The sequence below is a fragment of the Hoplias malabaricus genome, chromosome 10, assembly GCF_029633855.1.
Source record: "Hoplias malabaricus isolate fHopMal1 chromosome 10, fHopMal1.hap1, whole genome shotgun sequence".
NCBI lineage: Eukaryota > Metazoa > Chordata > Actinopteri > Characiformes > Erythrinidae > Hoplias > Hoplias malabaricus.
In genome coordinates this window covers 26,577,294-26,592,831 of record NC_089809.1, presented here as the reverse complement: position 1 = coordinate 26,592,831, position 15,538 = coordinate 26,577,294, and the positions used below count along the sequence as shown (strand labels likewise).

Genomic DNA, 15,538 nt, shown 5'->3' with positions numbered 1-15,538 from the left:
CAGTTGTTTAGATTTGAGACTCTGTGATTTAGTTTCTCAGCCAGAATTAATATTTGTGAAACTCCTTCATAATAAATATTTATGTTTAGTGGCTTATAATGCTTCTGATGTGAAGAAATATGATCACTTAGCAGGTACTGCAAATACACATGCCCTTCATACTTCCTTGTTTTTCTCCTAAATTGTCTATTAGATCACAACATGCTGTCATGGTTACTGGCTAAATATTCCATAAAAAAAACTTTAACAAGAAGATAGGGAAAAATAGATTTTATGAACAGAACCTACGAATTATAGAAGAATTTACTTCTATTAATGACATTAAACTGTGAAAGCAGGTTATTGAATTAAAGTAAATCTTGTGAAAATTATTGTGAAACTTCTAGTTAATTTCCATCAAACTAAAAGAATATTTTGTGGTATAAGTTTGCATTTTCACTGCATCTAACTACCTTCATGAAATTCATAGAATTCACCTACCCCTCAGTATTCATACAATGCAACCTGGGAAAAAAAATCACCCGGCTTATTTTTCCCTTGCAAATAGTGCAGATGGCAATTGGCAAATATGTTGTTGTTGTGGCCATTTTGAACTGCACATATGGTAAATGTGAACTACTTCATACTGACCTAGATATTGTTTGTTTCTGAGGAAAACTTTCTGCTATGCATGTATATATCATGTAGCAAATACCTGGGATTCTGTTTAACAGGAGATCCTTCCTGTGCATAAGAATTGCAGAAGGCTGCAGTGCCTAGGACTTAAGTACTGCCTTACTAGCTTAAACAGGGTTGGACGGACTGGCTGACAGTCAGAGGTGGAAAGTAATGAATTACATTTACTCACGTTACCGTTGTAGTTTTTTTGTAGTTTTTAAAAATCTGTAATTTTACAGAAGTACATTTTTCTTGAAGCATTGTACTTCACTACATTTGAAATCACATCCATTACTGAGTAAAAATGTAAATAATAATGCAACCAAAAAAATTGTACACTGGAACCTACCGCAGTGAATGATGGGCTGGAGAGCAATCTATTGCTAAAATCACAAGAAATATGGAGAGGGACACATCCGTCACTGGTGCAGACCCAGCTGAATGCAAAACACGAGTTCAGATTTGCTCTGGTAAGAATTGAACCCCTGGCCATATTTAAGGGACCACTTCGGCTTCAAGTGCAAGAGTGGCAACATCTTTATAATGCAGTGTAAGCTGCGTTTGGCAAGAGAGAATTAGCACTTTATAAAAACCCAATATCAAACCTGCGCATGTAAAGGTTATAGTTGTATCATTGCATTGGTAGTTAAAAAAAAAAAAAATTATATTTTAGTAAGAGTCCCAAATTATCAAAAAAATACATCTGTATGTATTTTTGAACTGTTACCTCTATTGGCCTTTGTGTTGCAACTCGATCTGCACCAATCTATATTTATTTATCTCCCATAATTTCGTTTTCTATGAGTGTATTAACATACCTGCTCTATTTGAGGTGTTATAGCTCTGTATTTAAAATAGCACATGGCTGCTAATGTGTTATTAAACTAATAAATTAATAAATACTGCGTTTGTGTGTGTGTGTACTGTGCTAATAAAATAACTAACAAACAACAAATAACACCCAACATTAGAATAAAACCAAATAACATTATTCCACTAAGTGTGATAATCTGTGTGTGAATGTGTTAAACTTTGTCCAAATCTTTCCTCATTGCAGTCCGTATTATTCGAGGTTATCATCCAATACCTAGATTTAGCGGTTAATAAATAATGATTTTAAATAATGTGTGCTGTTGATTTAACAAATTCATGCAATTAAGGAGAATCTGAACAAAGTATTGTTCTTCAAATTCACTCACAAAAAAATCATTTATTTCATATATATATATATTAGTATTTACTGTGATTGTATATAGTCTCCAACAATGTTGAAAAAGTAAGTAAGTAACTTTTACTTCAGTAGAATATTTTAGTACTCTTTCCATCTCTGCTGACAGTTCACTGGGCTGAACACGAGTTTGACTTTAAATTATCTTTGTTTACATTTGGAAAATGGCAAGTAATTAGTTAATTTCAACGATGGCCCATTGGCGTACATGTTTCATTTTAGGTACTGAAGTGACAAACATTGGTTATTTCTCCAAAACTCTCTCTTTTTGTTAACAGCTAACCTAAAGTGTAAGCCCACTGCCTGGTTGCTTCAGATTTGCCTTTTGCCCCCCCCCTTAATCATCCATGATGAGTTGACCTTGATGCCTTTTGCCCTAACCCCCACCATTCCCCTAAGGTTTAAGTGTAAGGTGTAGGACCTGAGCTACATCACGTTTTAATGGTTCTCACGTAGTTGACATTTGGAAAGTAACACTCACACTGACATCTTTAGATGGGATGCCCTTTGTCTTCCAGGCCTTCCATGCTTCTCTCTGTAAGTGACTCTAAAGTCAACAAAAAAGTTGAAGGCATTTCTACTAAGTACCACTAAACCTGACAGTGTTTCTGAAGGAAAAAATGAAAAACTTTTAATGTTTCATGTTTGCATTTTAAAAATGTTATTTGGTAAAACCCCACATGTTGTATCCTTAGAGACCAAGAAAACTTAACGAGAGCCATTAGAGGGAAACCTTCAGCTTAAAGGAGTTTCAATTAGATTAAAGAATTTGTGTAAAAAACCGTTGTATACATATTCTGAATTTTTGCATTTAAGATGATTATTTAATAGATTAATTTTCTAACATCTTATAATCAACTTGTAATTAAGGAATTATTGTTGCTTGTTTTCAGTTGTCTTTCTGTCTGTAGACATTATATGACTCTTTAACAGACTTTCAAGCTTATATAGATTTGTCCTGTTCACAAGGGCTTTCAGAGGAAAAGCTTCACTGTAAATCTCTTAGGACTGCCTTCCTACAAGGGTTATAGTCTGCCAAGACAAGATGGACAGAATTTATAAGCTTGTGAAGAACAAAGAAACTTTCTGTAGTACATAAAGAAAGGCATGCAAAACAAAAACAACTGAAAAACAGAACTGAAAAAATGCTGTGTGGGTAGAACAGCACAGTGGATCATTGACCCCGTCTCCTCAGTTTGTGCCCATATGTATCACACCTCTCATGTTAGCAGGGGATAAAACGGCACTTTGGAATTGAATAAAGGACATTTAATAGAGAGCAATGGTTCTAATCACTTTCAGTCCCCTCTGAAGAGATCCAACCCTTTCCATTACAAACATCTAAGCTTTAGTTCAAATGGATAATTGATCAGTGAATGTCAATATCTGAATGCCTACTTTGTACACAGGCTCTTGCTAAGAAAAATACAGAAAGCTCTCAAAAGGAGGACTTGTTCTGCAGAAGTGGCTATATTACACCATAATCACGTAAGGACATAATCATAAGGGACATAATCACACCTGCTCTGGTACTTTGCAGTGCATTACAGATGCTTTCTGTAAATGAATAAATCTAAATTTTGACATTTGAAATCCTGAAACGGACTATAATTAGCTTTCTCAGCTAAGCAAATATTTAAAACACTTTTTGAAACATTATTTCTGTTTTAATGATTGTTTTTCTTCTGGACCACTTTACTGATTGGCCATTAGAGCTACAAATTTGTCAGATATTGGATGAGTTGGGACAATAACTCGCCAGCATTTTTAACTATTTCTCATTTTATATTTTTAAAAGGCTTTTTTTTTTTTTAAAAAAAAACACTTCTTTAATGTCATCATTAAAAAAAAGTTAAACTTAAAATGTGTAACAGTTAATCTGTGGCAGCTGGAAAGTTTAATGACTGGAGAAGAAGCAAGTTCTCTCTTCTGGCCCTTCATCACATTTATGTTGCGTCAGTTCATAAAGTTCCTCGGCTACCTTGCTCTGGCATTATCTGTTTTCTTTCAAACCTCCTAGAGCCACATATTGTTTATTTATGCTTATAGATCAGTCTATAAATAGTTGGACATGGACACATTTTTTGTTGATTTCACTCTGAAATCTTGTCCCATATTTTAAAGCAAATTGTTTCTGTATCAATTACGTGTGATGTGAGTTGTTAGAGCTGGACAATAATTATTTATATATATATTTAATCAAAAATTATTTGAAAAATTTAATTATTTGAAAATAACACATTTTCAGTATTTCAGTGTACGTTATTTTAGTTCACTGTCCTCAATTTTAAAGTTTATAGTTTTTATTAATATTGACAAAGCCAAGAGGTTTATGTTTGATGATGATGTCATGTTTCTAGATTTTCAGTGGCTTTTATGTTGCTTATATTGATATTGGAATTCTATGATATCGACTGAAATTTGTTGAACATATCTTTGATATGGGACATGTTAAATGCTGAGGTCAAATTTAATTATACAATGACCATAATTCACGATTTAAGCGTTTCCCCAACTTTATGCTTTTACGCAGTGTCTTGAAGTAAGATTCATGCTTACTGGAGTTCAGGACACAATTGGATTGACATGTGAAAAATATTCCACTTTTTGGGAATAAAGTGGTCAGTCATCACCTGCTGATCCACTGATACAGTTCCATTGTTCTGCAACCAAGTGTTCAACGCACTTAGAAATTATGGTTCTACAAGGGTCCTTTATTAATTAAAATTCTTCAGTATAGAGGCCTGAAAACTTGAAGAACCTTTTGCATGACTAAAGAGTTCTTTGTATCTGAAGGTTGATGGAGAATGTGCTATAGATTGTTTAATATGGCACCAAAAACGATTTCTCTATGACATCAAAATCATTTCCTCTATTGTTACGATGTCAAATTCTTATGTGCAGGTGAAACTTTGCATTAGGCAGGGTAACATAAACCTCCAAATGTATCCAATTCGATTGACAGTGCTATTCTATGAACATTATCTGAACCGTATCTGCACAATTTTTGAGGAATATGTGCATAGCAAGTGTGTAGGGGATATAATGTAAGTAAAATGTTTGACTGTCTCTTTGATTATTTTTTTCTGCCATTTCTGTGTTTCTCAGTGTGATGAACAAAGTTAAATGTAATGTCTTACATCCACATATCTAGAAATGCCATCGCTAAAATCAACTGTAGACATATCGTTATGTTACTTGCAAACAGCTGACTAAGTAACAACTGAGCCAGCGTGTCCAATTACATTTGGTCTCCTGAAAAGGAGAGATATATCAGAAGACTGATTTCTCTCTAGTTTCTCCAATGCAGATGTAAAAATCCTCAATTCTGTACTTTAACTTCCTAATCATTGTTTCCTTTCAAAGCCAGTGTGCAGATTTATGTATGTAGGCTGAGGCAAGGCATAATACTTTAGTGGCCAGTTGTTTTTTTTTTTTTTTTTTTTTTTCCCAGCATGCTCATTAAGTTTTCAACGTTTTGAACATGTATTGTATGCTGGCTTTAAAAGGTTTGCTTGGTGTTTTTTTATGGTGCTAAGTGCCAGGTGGCTGTGTTCAGCAGGCTGAGCAGCAGATGAGATTCTGCTCCAGACTTAGGGCTGTGGGGGACGATAATTGCCAGGTGCTCACATTTGGCATACAGAAAGTTTCATGTTCTGGCTGCAGTTGGAATTTTTTAATTTATTTAACATTTTTTGCTCTAGTACTGATGAGTCTGTCTCTTCTCTTTCTTTCACACACACAGCTGTTTGAGTTTCTTGGCCCTGAGGGATTTGAGATGATCTCTGTACTTCTCCAGAGAAGGTCTGACATTGTGGATTCTCTCTTGTCTGTTCCACCTGACAGTAAACTCAGCTACCCTCCCGGTGAGTTTTGCAGAACACCAGTGTTATAACTACTCGATAAATCATGATATTTAGTGCAGTTGTGTTGCGTAAACAGCGGTTTGCAAACAGCCAGCACCAGTAAACAACTCTGTCAAAGCATGTTCACGTCATAGTTCTCGCTCCTTTCACTTCCTGGCACTAGTTTCATTAGTAGATTGTTGGGGGGAAAAAACAAACCAAAACAAGAAAAACACTGGTAAATTTATTGCCTGTTTTATGAGCTCTATCCAACCCATTAAGAATGTAGTTCTAAAATTACCAACTGTGTTTAATCTCTTCCTCTGTATAATCCTAATCACAATATAACAGGAGTGTTCAGGAACCCACTAAGCACCACAATACCTGAGCATGTATTGTTTGGGTGGGAGGGTCATTCTCAACATTGCAGTGACACTGATGTGATGGAGACGTATTATTTTGTGTCGCACTGGTACAAGTTTTTAAACTGACCACATACATTGTATGTGTACTTTGCAGATGTCATATTTTAAATTAACGTACATATTGACGCTTTCCACTTAAAAACAGGTAACTCCATTATTAGCGGTTTTCACTTTCTTACATGTGTTAAATTAGGACGTTAATCTCTGTCTGTTCATAGCGGCTAATATCAAAATGACCAATGAAAAGCTGAAAAATCACAGTAAAGTTTTAAATTTAAAGTTTCTTTAACAAGTATCTCCATTTGCTGCTAGACATGTCCATCAAAAAATGTATTTCCTCCCTCCTCCATTCTCCTGGTACAGTTTGAGTGTCTGTGCTAAAGTTAACAACTGATAGCACGTTTACTCGCGTGAAATATCAGACAAGCGTGGCTATAATTAATCACAATAAGGATTAAATATGCCAATGTCTATGATAAATGAACAATAAACTCTGTTTTTGCTAAAACATGGACTCATAGCAGCAGTGTTTTAGGAGAAAATGCTGCAGGCTGTGGTTACAGGGAGTTGGACGTGGCTCATCGAATCCACCAAAAGAAATCCAAGTTTGTCAATGTTTGCTGTCTACAACACACGCAAGTCCATTTTACATATGAAACTTTTGGACATGTCTCAATAAAGATATTTTTACATTTCTGAGATGAAATTGGTATAAATCGCATTATCCGTGGTTTATTTTTACTGCTACAGTCAGAGAAATACAGTTTTTCCTTTTCCTGAAAAGTTAGCTTTCTGGAGATATATGTTTTTAATTAGACAGCAATGATATGTTACAAAGTTTTTAGTGTTCCACTTTTGGCCACAGGTTGCTATGGGCTGGATAGTATTTGGTTGCTGGACTTTCTTTCTTTAAGAAAAAAAAAAGAAAGAAAAAACACTGTTTTGTGTGATTTCCTCTGAACCGCAAACAGTCACAACATGAGTGCCATTGCGGTGCTTAGAACGATCCACTGCCCATGTAATACAGGTAAAGGGAAATTAACATATTGTGCACTGAAACAGACTAGAATATGTAATATTAGAAATACAAAAAGCTCCCATATTATAAGTGGATAGCCAGATAAAATGGCCATTGAGTGAAGATACACAAAAGGCATCACTAGTAAAACGACCAGTGAGTGTTTGAAGTGGTTTGAAATGGTACATGACACAATGTTGTTGAAGGATATTCGTATTGCACATACTTGGATACTGCACATGCTCAGATACCATGTAATACTTTAAACATACAGAGATTAATAAACACATTTACAGACATGTAATATAGTTCTTTGTAAATTGTTTGTTAATCAAGAATCTCTGTTGTCCTTAATTAATTTCTCCACCATGGAGAGTCATTTATTCAGAAATCCAGCTTATTCCTGTATGTTTATAAGTCACAATACATGACAGTATTTGTTTTACTATCTAGGGAGCTCCACTATTGCTGAATATATTTGATGGAATTCAGAGTTGTTTTTAGCATCACCTTTACATTGTTAAAATTTTGCATGTTTTTGTGTATCAGAATTGTCATTACGGGTAATCAGATGCCATAACTCCAGTGGTGCAGTGGTTTTAATCAGTTTATCATCTTTTCAGTTTATCATAAGCTTGGTGACAGTATGATGTAGCTTGCAATATATCAATATCTGCTTAGTGTCAGATCAACGGATAGCACGGCTGGATATGGCTGGATCAATGATTGGCAGTGCTGTTACTTGATGCTTCAAGAAGCATGCATTGCTCATTTAAATAATTTTGTTCATATATAGACAATAGGTCATGGATTCTTTTTTTATATTCAGTTAATTTTGACTGAATATAATGACCTATAATATTTCGTATTATGACTGAAAAATGACACTTTGAACTTTTTCTAATTGAATATGTTGAAAAGAGTGGAAACCGCAATGGTGCTTTTCTCTGAACCTACACAACTCTACTGGACACGGCACGGCACTTTGGCTTTTCCACTGGTCAAATCTGATACCTGGTCCTTGGAACTGGGTAGGTTTTCAGTCCCTGCTCAGTCCGGTTTCCTGTGCAGAGTAGGTACTTAATGGTGACGTGTAAATCGTGACGATGCTGATTGCCTAGAGAGGCATGTCAATCACCTCGAAATGCAGAGCTCATTCAAAACCAGCACAAAGTTGCCTCTGGTAAAATCTCTTTTACATATGTTTTATTGGATTCACAGCGGAAGCTTGTAACTTTACCTCAAGGTGTTTTGAAGAGGTTTGTAGGCTCCTTGGGCCGATGGCTGACAAAAATTTCCAATGAAAGCCGAACATGCAACAAGTAAAACTGATCTGTGTGAACACGGGTGCAGAGCCATGTTCAGTCCAAAAAATATATATATATATAAAAAAACACATGATGAGTCAACAGCACCTAACTTTACTTCCACCGTTGTTGAGGTTTTCAAATCCAGCAATTCCTGTTAGAGACAGGGTTTTCAACGTCACCGTGTCCATTTCGTGGGGGAGCTGTGGCAGTGGAAAAGCGACAAGCTTTATGCGTGCCGAGCTGTGTCGAGTCGAGTCGTGTAGAGCTGGACTCATGCGGTGGAAAAGCACCACGAGGACTTTTCAAGTTTTTTTTTTTTCAGCCTTATTTTGGAGATGTATAAAGTAAAATATTTAAAAATGATTTTTAATGTAAATATTGAATTCAGATTATTTTGATGCTTCTGTTATAGTACGACAAATCAGATTCAAATATTTAAATGCCATGTTTCTCATTCATATTAATCAACCTTTTTGAAACATTCAACCAGATATATTTGTAAGAAATGTTGGGGACACATTCTATTATCCTAGTTAGTTTTTAAGCTGAAGTTAAACACTTTGTTTTGATGTGCATAGTCATGTACAGTTGGAGCTCACACTGTAGTGTACTGAGACTTCTTTAATACTTTTGTTTCATAGCATAATGATTTAGTAGTTTGTTTAGTACATACTTCAGAAGACATACAGCAGACAATGGTGTGTTTGTGGGAGTGGTGTAGAAAAACCTTAATATAATCAGTACCTTGGCCTCAGTCCTAGTACTCTGGATCTCTTTGAGACATCCCTGATTTCTGCTAAAATATTAACATAATAGTTAAAAAAAGACTATATAGAAAAGATTATGTTTCAAAATGTTCTTACAACTGTTTTCAAATCTCTGATTTGGATCAAATTGCATTTATTTTCTTGTATATCTAACATCTGTTTATATGGCTTTTCTGAGCCCTCCGCATCACGAAGCAGAGATCAAATGCTGATTTCTTTCTGCTTGTAATGCTGCACTGACCTGACCACCTTTGTGTTAAGATTTTAAAGAAAGATATTTTGGTTTTATTTTTAATGCAATATTGATGCCTTAAATGCTAAAAATATACTGATGGGGAGACGAGGACAGCGTACTTTGATTTGAGGTCCTTTGACAGTGTTTTGAGGGTAGCATTGAAAGGCCTATAACGTATTTAAGTATTGTCTTTATGTAATAACTTCAGGCATGGCATCTGCGTAAGCTCAGAATATAAACTTAAATTGAATACGAAACTCTAGATTCGTGAGGCCACTGCTGATGTGCTCTAGGCCTCAGATGTCGTCAAGAGGCATAGTTATTCAAGTGGACATTATTTAAACACTGTTCCGTGTCCGTCACAGCACTGAATTTATAAAATGCATGTTGTTACAGTAAAACATGCTAATATTAATAAGAAATATGCTAAATGGAATTTTTACAACCTACAAAAAATCTAAATGCTAAAAAAAAAAATAATACAATGAATTTACCTACGGTGAAAATGTCTTTTTGTGAGTCATTCTGCAATAAAAAGAGATTGTCTTTAGTATGCATCCTAAATATCCTAAATACTGATAATGCAGGATTTTATTTGGAGAAATATTGACACTTTACTGCAGCTCTTGTTTTGATTCAGGTAAATTGTCACATAATTAAATTAATACAAATATGTAGTTTTTTTTGGTAGTTATGATAATCTCAATCATTCTCTCTCTCTCTCTCTCTCTCTCTCTCTCTCTCTGTGTGTGTCTCAAGCCTTCCCTCAGTTTTTTTTTCTCTTTTCTTTCTCTTTATTTCTGGATGTCTTTCTTTCATTGTATTTTCCTGAATAAATTATCCTGTTTTTCTTTGATATTACTTTGCTGTAATTGTAGTATTTCATACATCCTCTGTTAAGAAGAGGTAATGGGCTGCTGGCTAGTCAAAAAGTTCACTTGCCAGACTGCTTTTGAGATTAGTTACCTTGACAACCATGGGTAGAGGTCAGAAGAGGGGCTAAAAGCTGCTGATTAAATTGCCCACTCTTTGCATCCCATGAAGAGAGGTGTGATTTTATTGTGTGGGATTGTCAAGAGCTGATTAGCTTTATCTGTGCGTGCGTTTTGTAGAGTGAATAATCTACGGAAAAATCTTAGACATGTAATAGGAGGGCAGGGTAAATGAATGCCTGACTATGCAGTGGCAGGTTTTACAGTGATCATAAGAGCTGCGACTCATATCCCTCATCGATTCAATGATTTGCTATGGTTTGAAAAAATAAATAAATAAATAAATATCAGTTTATCAAAAAATATCACAATTGGTGTTTTTACGGCTACCATCAGGCGGCCAATTAAGAAATTACTGTTGAAATGTTGCCAGATGTGGACAAACTAATCTTATGTATCATTTGTAACAGAGCTGCTATAGCACCCCCTTTTGGCAAAAAAAATGTTTGGACTTCATTGACAGGTCAGTGTTTTTGTGACTCCATGCTACATACTTTTTAAAAGAGGATTGCCCTTTAATAATTGCAAATGCATTGAGAGAAAAAAACAATACAGAATAGAAAAGCGACCCATTTGTATTGCTTTCCTTTCCTTTCCTTTTTTCTGCCTGGTAATTGCTCCACGGGGGTAATTGCTCCGCAGGGGGTAATGGATGTAGTAACAGAAACATAGTGGCGCGAAAAATAGCCTCAGTCACACACACAGTCTAATGGGCAGCACATGTGCCTGCACTGTGAAGCCAAAGTGTGGGCAAAAGAGGGACATCAAAGAAGAGAGCAGAGAAAGAGGTGCAGTTCCATACAACGCTGGTGTCAGCAGGGGGCTGTGGGGATACAGACGTGACCGTGTCCCAAATGCAGCGCCAAAGAAAAGAGAAGAGTTGCCTTTGAGATGGAAATCGCAGGGAGGCAGAGAGGGTGCCACAGACTGTATGAAATATTCAAAAGAACCTTTTGAGTTTTGATGGGCAATCGCTGTGAGCGAGAGGGTGGACAAGCCTAGAACCGCAATGCTCAGAATAAGAGTTTCAGTCTGGAGATTCTGTTGGAGGGGGGTGGAGATGAGTAGGCTCTTTCAGAAGAGCTGTGCCAATAGTTGTATCTTGTAACCAGATAGGGACATGAATTGTTGCTGCTATATGACAGAGAGCAACATATTCTGATGGACTGGATCCAAAGATATTGAAAGAAGATAATGACTCTTACAAACTCAGTTTTTATAAATCTATTGAATGATTAAATGACCAGTAAATAACTTGTTGGTAAAGCTATTAAAGTGACAGTAACCTTTCCCAAAATAGTCCTAACTCTGTAGACAAAATCATCATAATTCATTAGTTTATCATCAGTTACACTTCTATCAGAATAAGTCTGATGTGGCTGGAGTGATGCTGGCAAAACAAAAACAAAAACAAAAAAAAGGGGGGGGGGGGAACAAAAAAATGAGCTTTGAGTCAAATAGAACAAACAGATTTTTAAATAACATTTTTTTTCCCTTGGTGCATTGGGTGGTTAACCATATTGTCATACACCAATAAACTACCAAGCTGCAGTAGACTTTGCTCTAGATTAGATTATTTATTAGAATATATTATAATATTGGAGTACAGAAAATGAAAGAAAACACATAACAGTAAACAAAATAGTGCAGAGAAAGTACAAAAAAGGCACTTTCCCACTTTAAATTACACGTTTTGTTTAGAAAAAGAGAAAAAATAGGAGGAGGAAATGAGAAAGAAATGAGTTCAGACTGTTATAGGTTACAGTTTAAAGTTGGGTGGGAAAAGTACCAGATATAAGGTCCTCTCTGTGAAACGGAATTGACTCAATGTGGTTCTATAGAAGGCAGGATATAGGGTGTTGAGGGCTCTGGTAGAGTATAGATGGATTTTAGAATTGTATTGAAATGTGTTTTGGAAGCAGGAAAGAGGCTTTGCTTGAATAAGAATATGCAAAGAATATTTAAGTTAAAAAAATAGAGGGTGAGTAGATGGTAAATCTGACAATTTGCTTTTGAAGAATATATCGGCTTGAGAGACTACTTGTACTTTAGCGATGGACTGATGACATCTTTTCTCTTATACAGACCTTCATTTTTAATATTGATTACCACAGACTGGAATGCTTGTGAAAGCCAATGTTTTAAAAAAGGCAACAACATGGCAATGGTTAACACTGATTGAACTTAACAATATTCAATAATATCCTTCATCTGCCCAAGGCTATATTACTGCAGTATGTTTTTTCCAGCTAAGTTTAACTTTAGTAAGTACATCAAGAAATTTAATACAGTGGTCACTGGAAGGAGTTGCTTTTGTCATCATCATCGTACTACATTGATGGTAGGGTATTAATTCCTTTTTTGCTTCTTGGAGCAAAGAACATGTTTTCTTGATGCTGAAAGATATCATGTGTTTTAAATCAGGTATTGATGTGAGTTAATTCAGTTTATACCTAATCAAATTGATTGATCTGTGTCAAAGTCTTTAACAATCTTTATCGTATATAAAAAGTAGTAATGGTTCTAATATTGACCCTTGAGGAATACTACATTTACACACTCATTAGATCAGAGTGTAAGTTTGTCCATGTGGCACACTGTTTACTGTTTAAGTAACTTCTGAATCAGTCTGACACTGTTTTATGGATGGATGCCATAGTAAATACATTTCGGTAAGAATATCATATTTACCTGTGTCAAATGATTTGATCTCTACAGTTATTTCATTATTGTCTGGTGCCTTTACATTTTTTTTCTATTAGCTGAATTACAGCCAAAGCTCTGTCTGAGTCCATATTGATATTGTTGAATTCTAGACTATTTAAAAAAAAAAAACTTTAAAAAGACACAGAAAAATAGAGATAGGTCTTTAATTGGGAAAATTTAGGTGGTTAAAGATTGATTGATAATGTGAAGTACAGATATAAAGATGTATTGGAAGCATTTCTCAAGAATATCTGGTCTTAGCTCATCTAGTTCAGCTATGTTGGGCTTAAGGTTATTATTAGATTTAGCTTTGTATCTATTTCACATTATACATTAAAAAGTGTGGATAATATTTCCTCGCAATTTCATCTACATTCAATGATTTTTAAGTAATATATATATTTTTTCTCAGTGGTGTTATTAACTAGTTTATCTAATTCCTTGGGTCTATTGATATAATATTTAAATGTTGAGATTACATAATGGATTATGATCCAACTCCTGGTCTAATCATAATTAATACTTGTTAGCCATGGCAAGAGAGAACAGTCATACTTAAATATACTGCCTTTTTTGAAACCGTTTCCTTTTGTTCTGAATGAAATGAATTAGATTGCATCATTTTGTGATCGCCTCCACTGATTTCCTGTAATTCAGCTTTTTTTTTTTTAATATGCATTTTGTAATTAAGCCTTTCCAGTTCTATCGAAACTGTTATTATCTTTTTTCATTTTATTATGTCTCAGAAACAGACTGCTCCTACTGTACTGAAAAGTAAGTAATGGCTCAGTCCACCTCATTAGCTCATTAGGAGATATATATATATATATATATATATATATATATATATATATATATATATATACACACACACATACATACACACATGCGCAAAAGTGTTCAGATCGTCATGGTTACATAGTGGTACAGATATCTTAGTGTTTGTTTACGTAGTGTTAATTGCTATTCAGTTACAGCATGTGACAGGAAAAATAAATGAGCTGTGTAGTATCTTGTCACTTTTTTAATTAAAGATTTCCTTGAGCGTGCAAAGTAGAACTACAGAAATGTACTGTTGTATTACCGTGCTTGTATAAAGAATGTTGTGAATAAATGCAAGCAATGCAGTAAATGGCTTTAGGTAGAATTTCCCTAGATGACCCGTGTCCTTTGCCAGTGCATTGTGTCATAATAATGATCAAAATAAATAATGACATTTATATGTGTACATCAAAACTGGTTCTGTTCAGTGTCAGCTTGTTGAAGGTCAACACTACACACTTATTTCTTGTTTTACTCATAACAGACTGTAGTTTATCAATTACACTGCATACTTGTTTTCCCCCATTCACTCTATTTTTTAGTGGTCAGGGCCATTAAAGAGCGGGTATGATGTAGGTAGTGGATCGTTCTCAGCGCTGCAGTGACACTACAGATGTTGTTAGAAGTGCATCAGTCACATCAGTGCAGCTGGAGTTATTAAACACTCTGGCTTTATATATACAAGATGGACCAATGAAGTAGGTTCCTCTAACCGAGTGTACAGAGAGTTGATAGATACAGTAGCTCTGTTGTTTTTGTGCTGATCATCCTGTAGTCCTTCATCAGTGGTCACAGGGTGCTGCCCACAGAAAGCTGTATACTGGATGTTTTTGTTGGTGGACAGTTCTCAATCCAGTAATGACACTGAGTGGTTTAAAACTCTAGCATCACTGCTGTGTCTGATCCAGTTGTACCAGCACACACACAAACATTATCATTTTCATTTCATTTCCAGTCAGTTTTATTTATAGGGTGCTTTTTACTACTGCCTTTGTCATAAAATCCTTTTACACGATTGTGGGTCTTAGCCCCAAATGAATATTGCAGAGACAACATAAAACAGTAAAAACTCCCTCAAGACAAGAGGAAGAAACCTAGAGAGGAACCAAGTGACACTGGTGTAATGCAATAAACAAAGTGTAGTATATAAACACATGGAGTTGGTGAGTGCACCGTAGTCTGTAATCCCATGTTATGGTGAGGCAAGTGAAAAATGAAGAGTTTCAGTTAAACCCCAGTGCCATCAATCAGTTGGTGGATGCAAAAGTAAGACACTGGCAAACGCAGATGACTCCCTGGGAGGAACACCCAATTCATGACATTTGTATTAGAGGTTGGTTGGGGTGTGTAAGTGCTCCCTAGTGGTCAAAGCTGATCAGAATGGAGACAGGCAGGAAAGCCCCAGTCAGGAAAATGTGCTATTCAGCATCGGGTCAGGCAGCTCAGCTCAGCAGAGAGATATGCAGGAATTAGTTTTGATATTTGTTTTCTGTGACTGGAAACAATTTAGAAAATTAGCAAATCTTCATGAAA

At 35.5% G+C, this 15,538-nt stretch overlaps 1 protein-coding gene across 4 annotated transcripts in view; it reads left to right on the top strand.

The window, feature by feature from the left end:
- ascc3 (activating signal cointegrator 1 complex subunit 3) overlaps positions 1-15,538 on the top strand; it is a 143,750-nt gene that overhangs the window by 12,046 nt on the left and 116,166 nt on the right. For all 4 annotated transcript variants that reach the window (XM_066682880.1, XM_066682878.1, XM_066682879.1 and 1 more), the window contains one exon: positions 5,631-5,751. In XM_066682880.1, the coding sequence (XP_066538977.1) occupies positions 5,631-5,751 (121 nt within the window). The remainder of the gene's footprint in view (positions 1-5,630; positions 5,752-15,538) is intronic.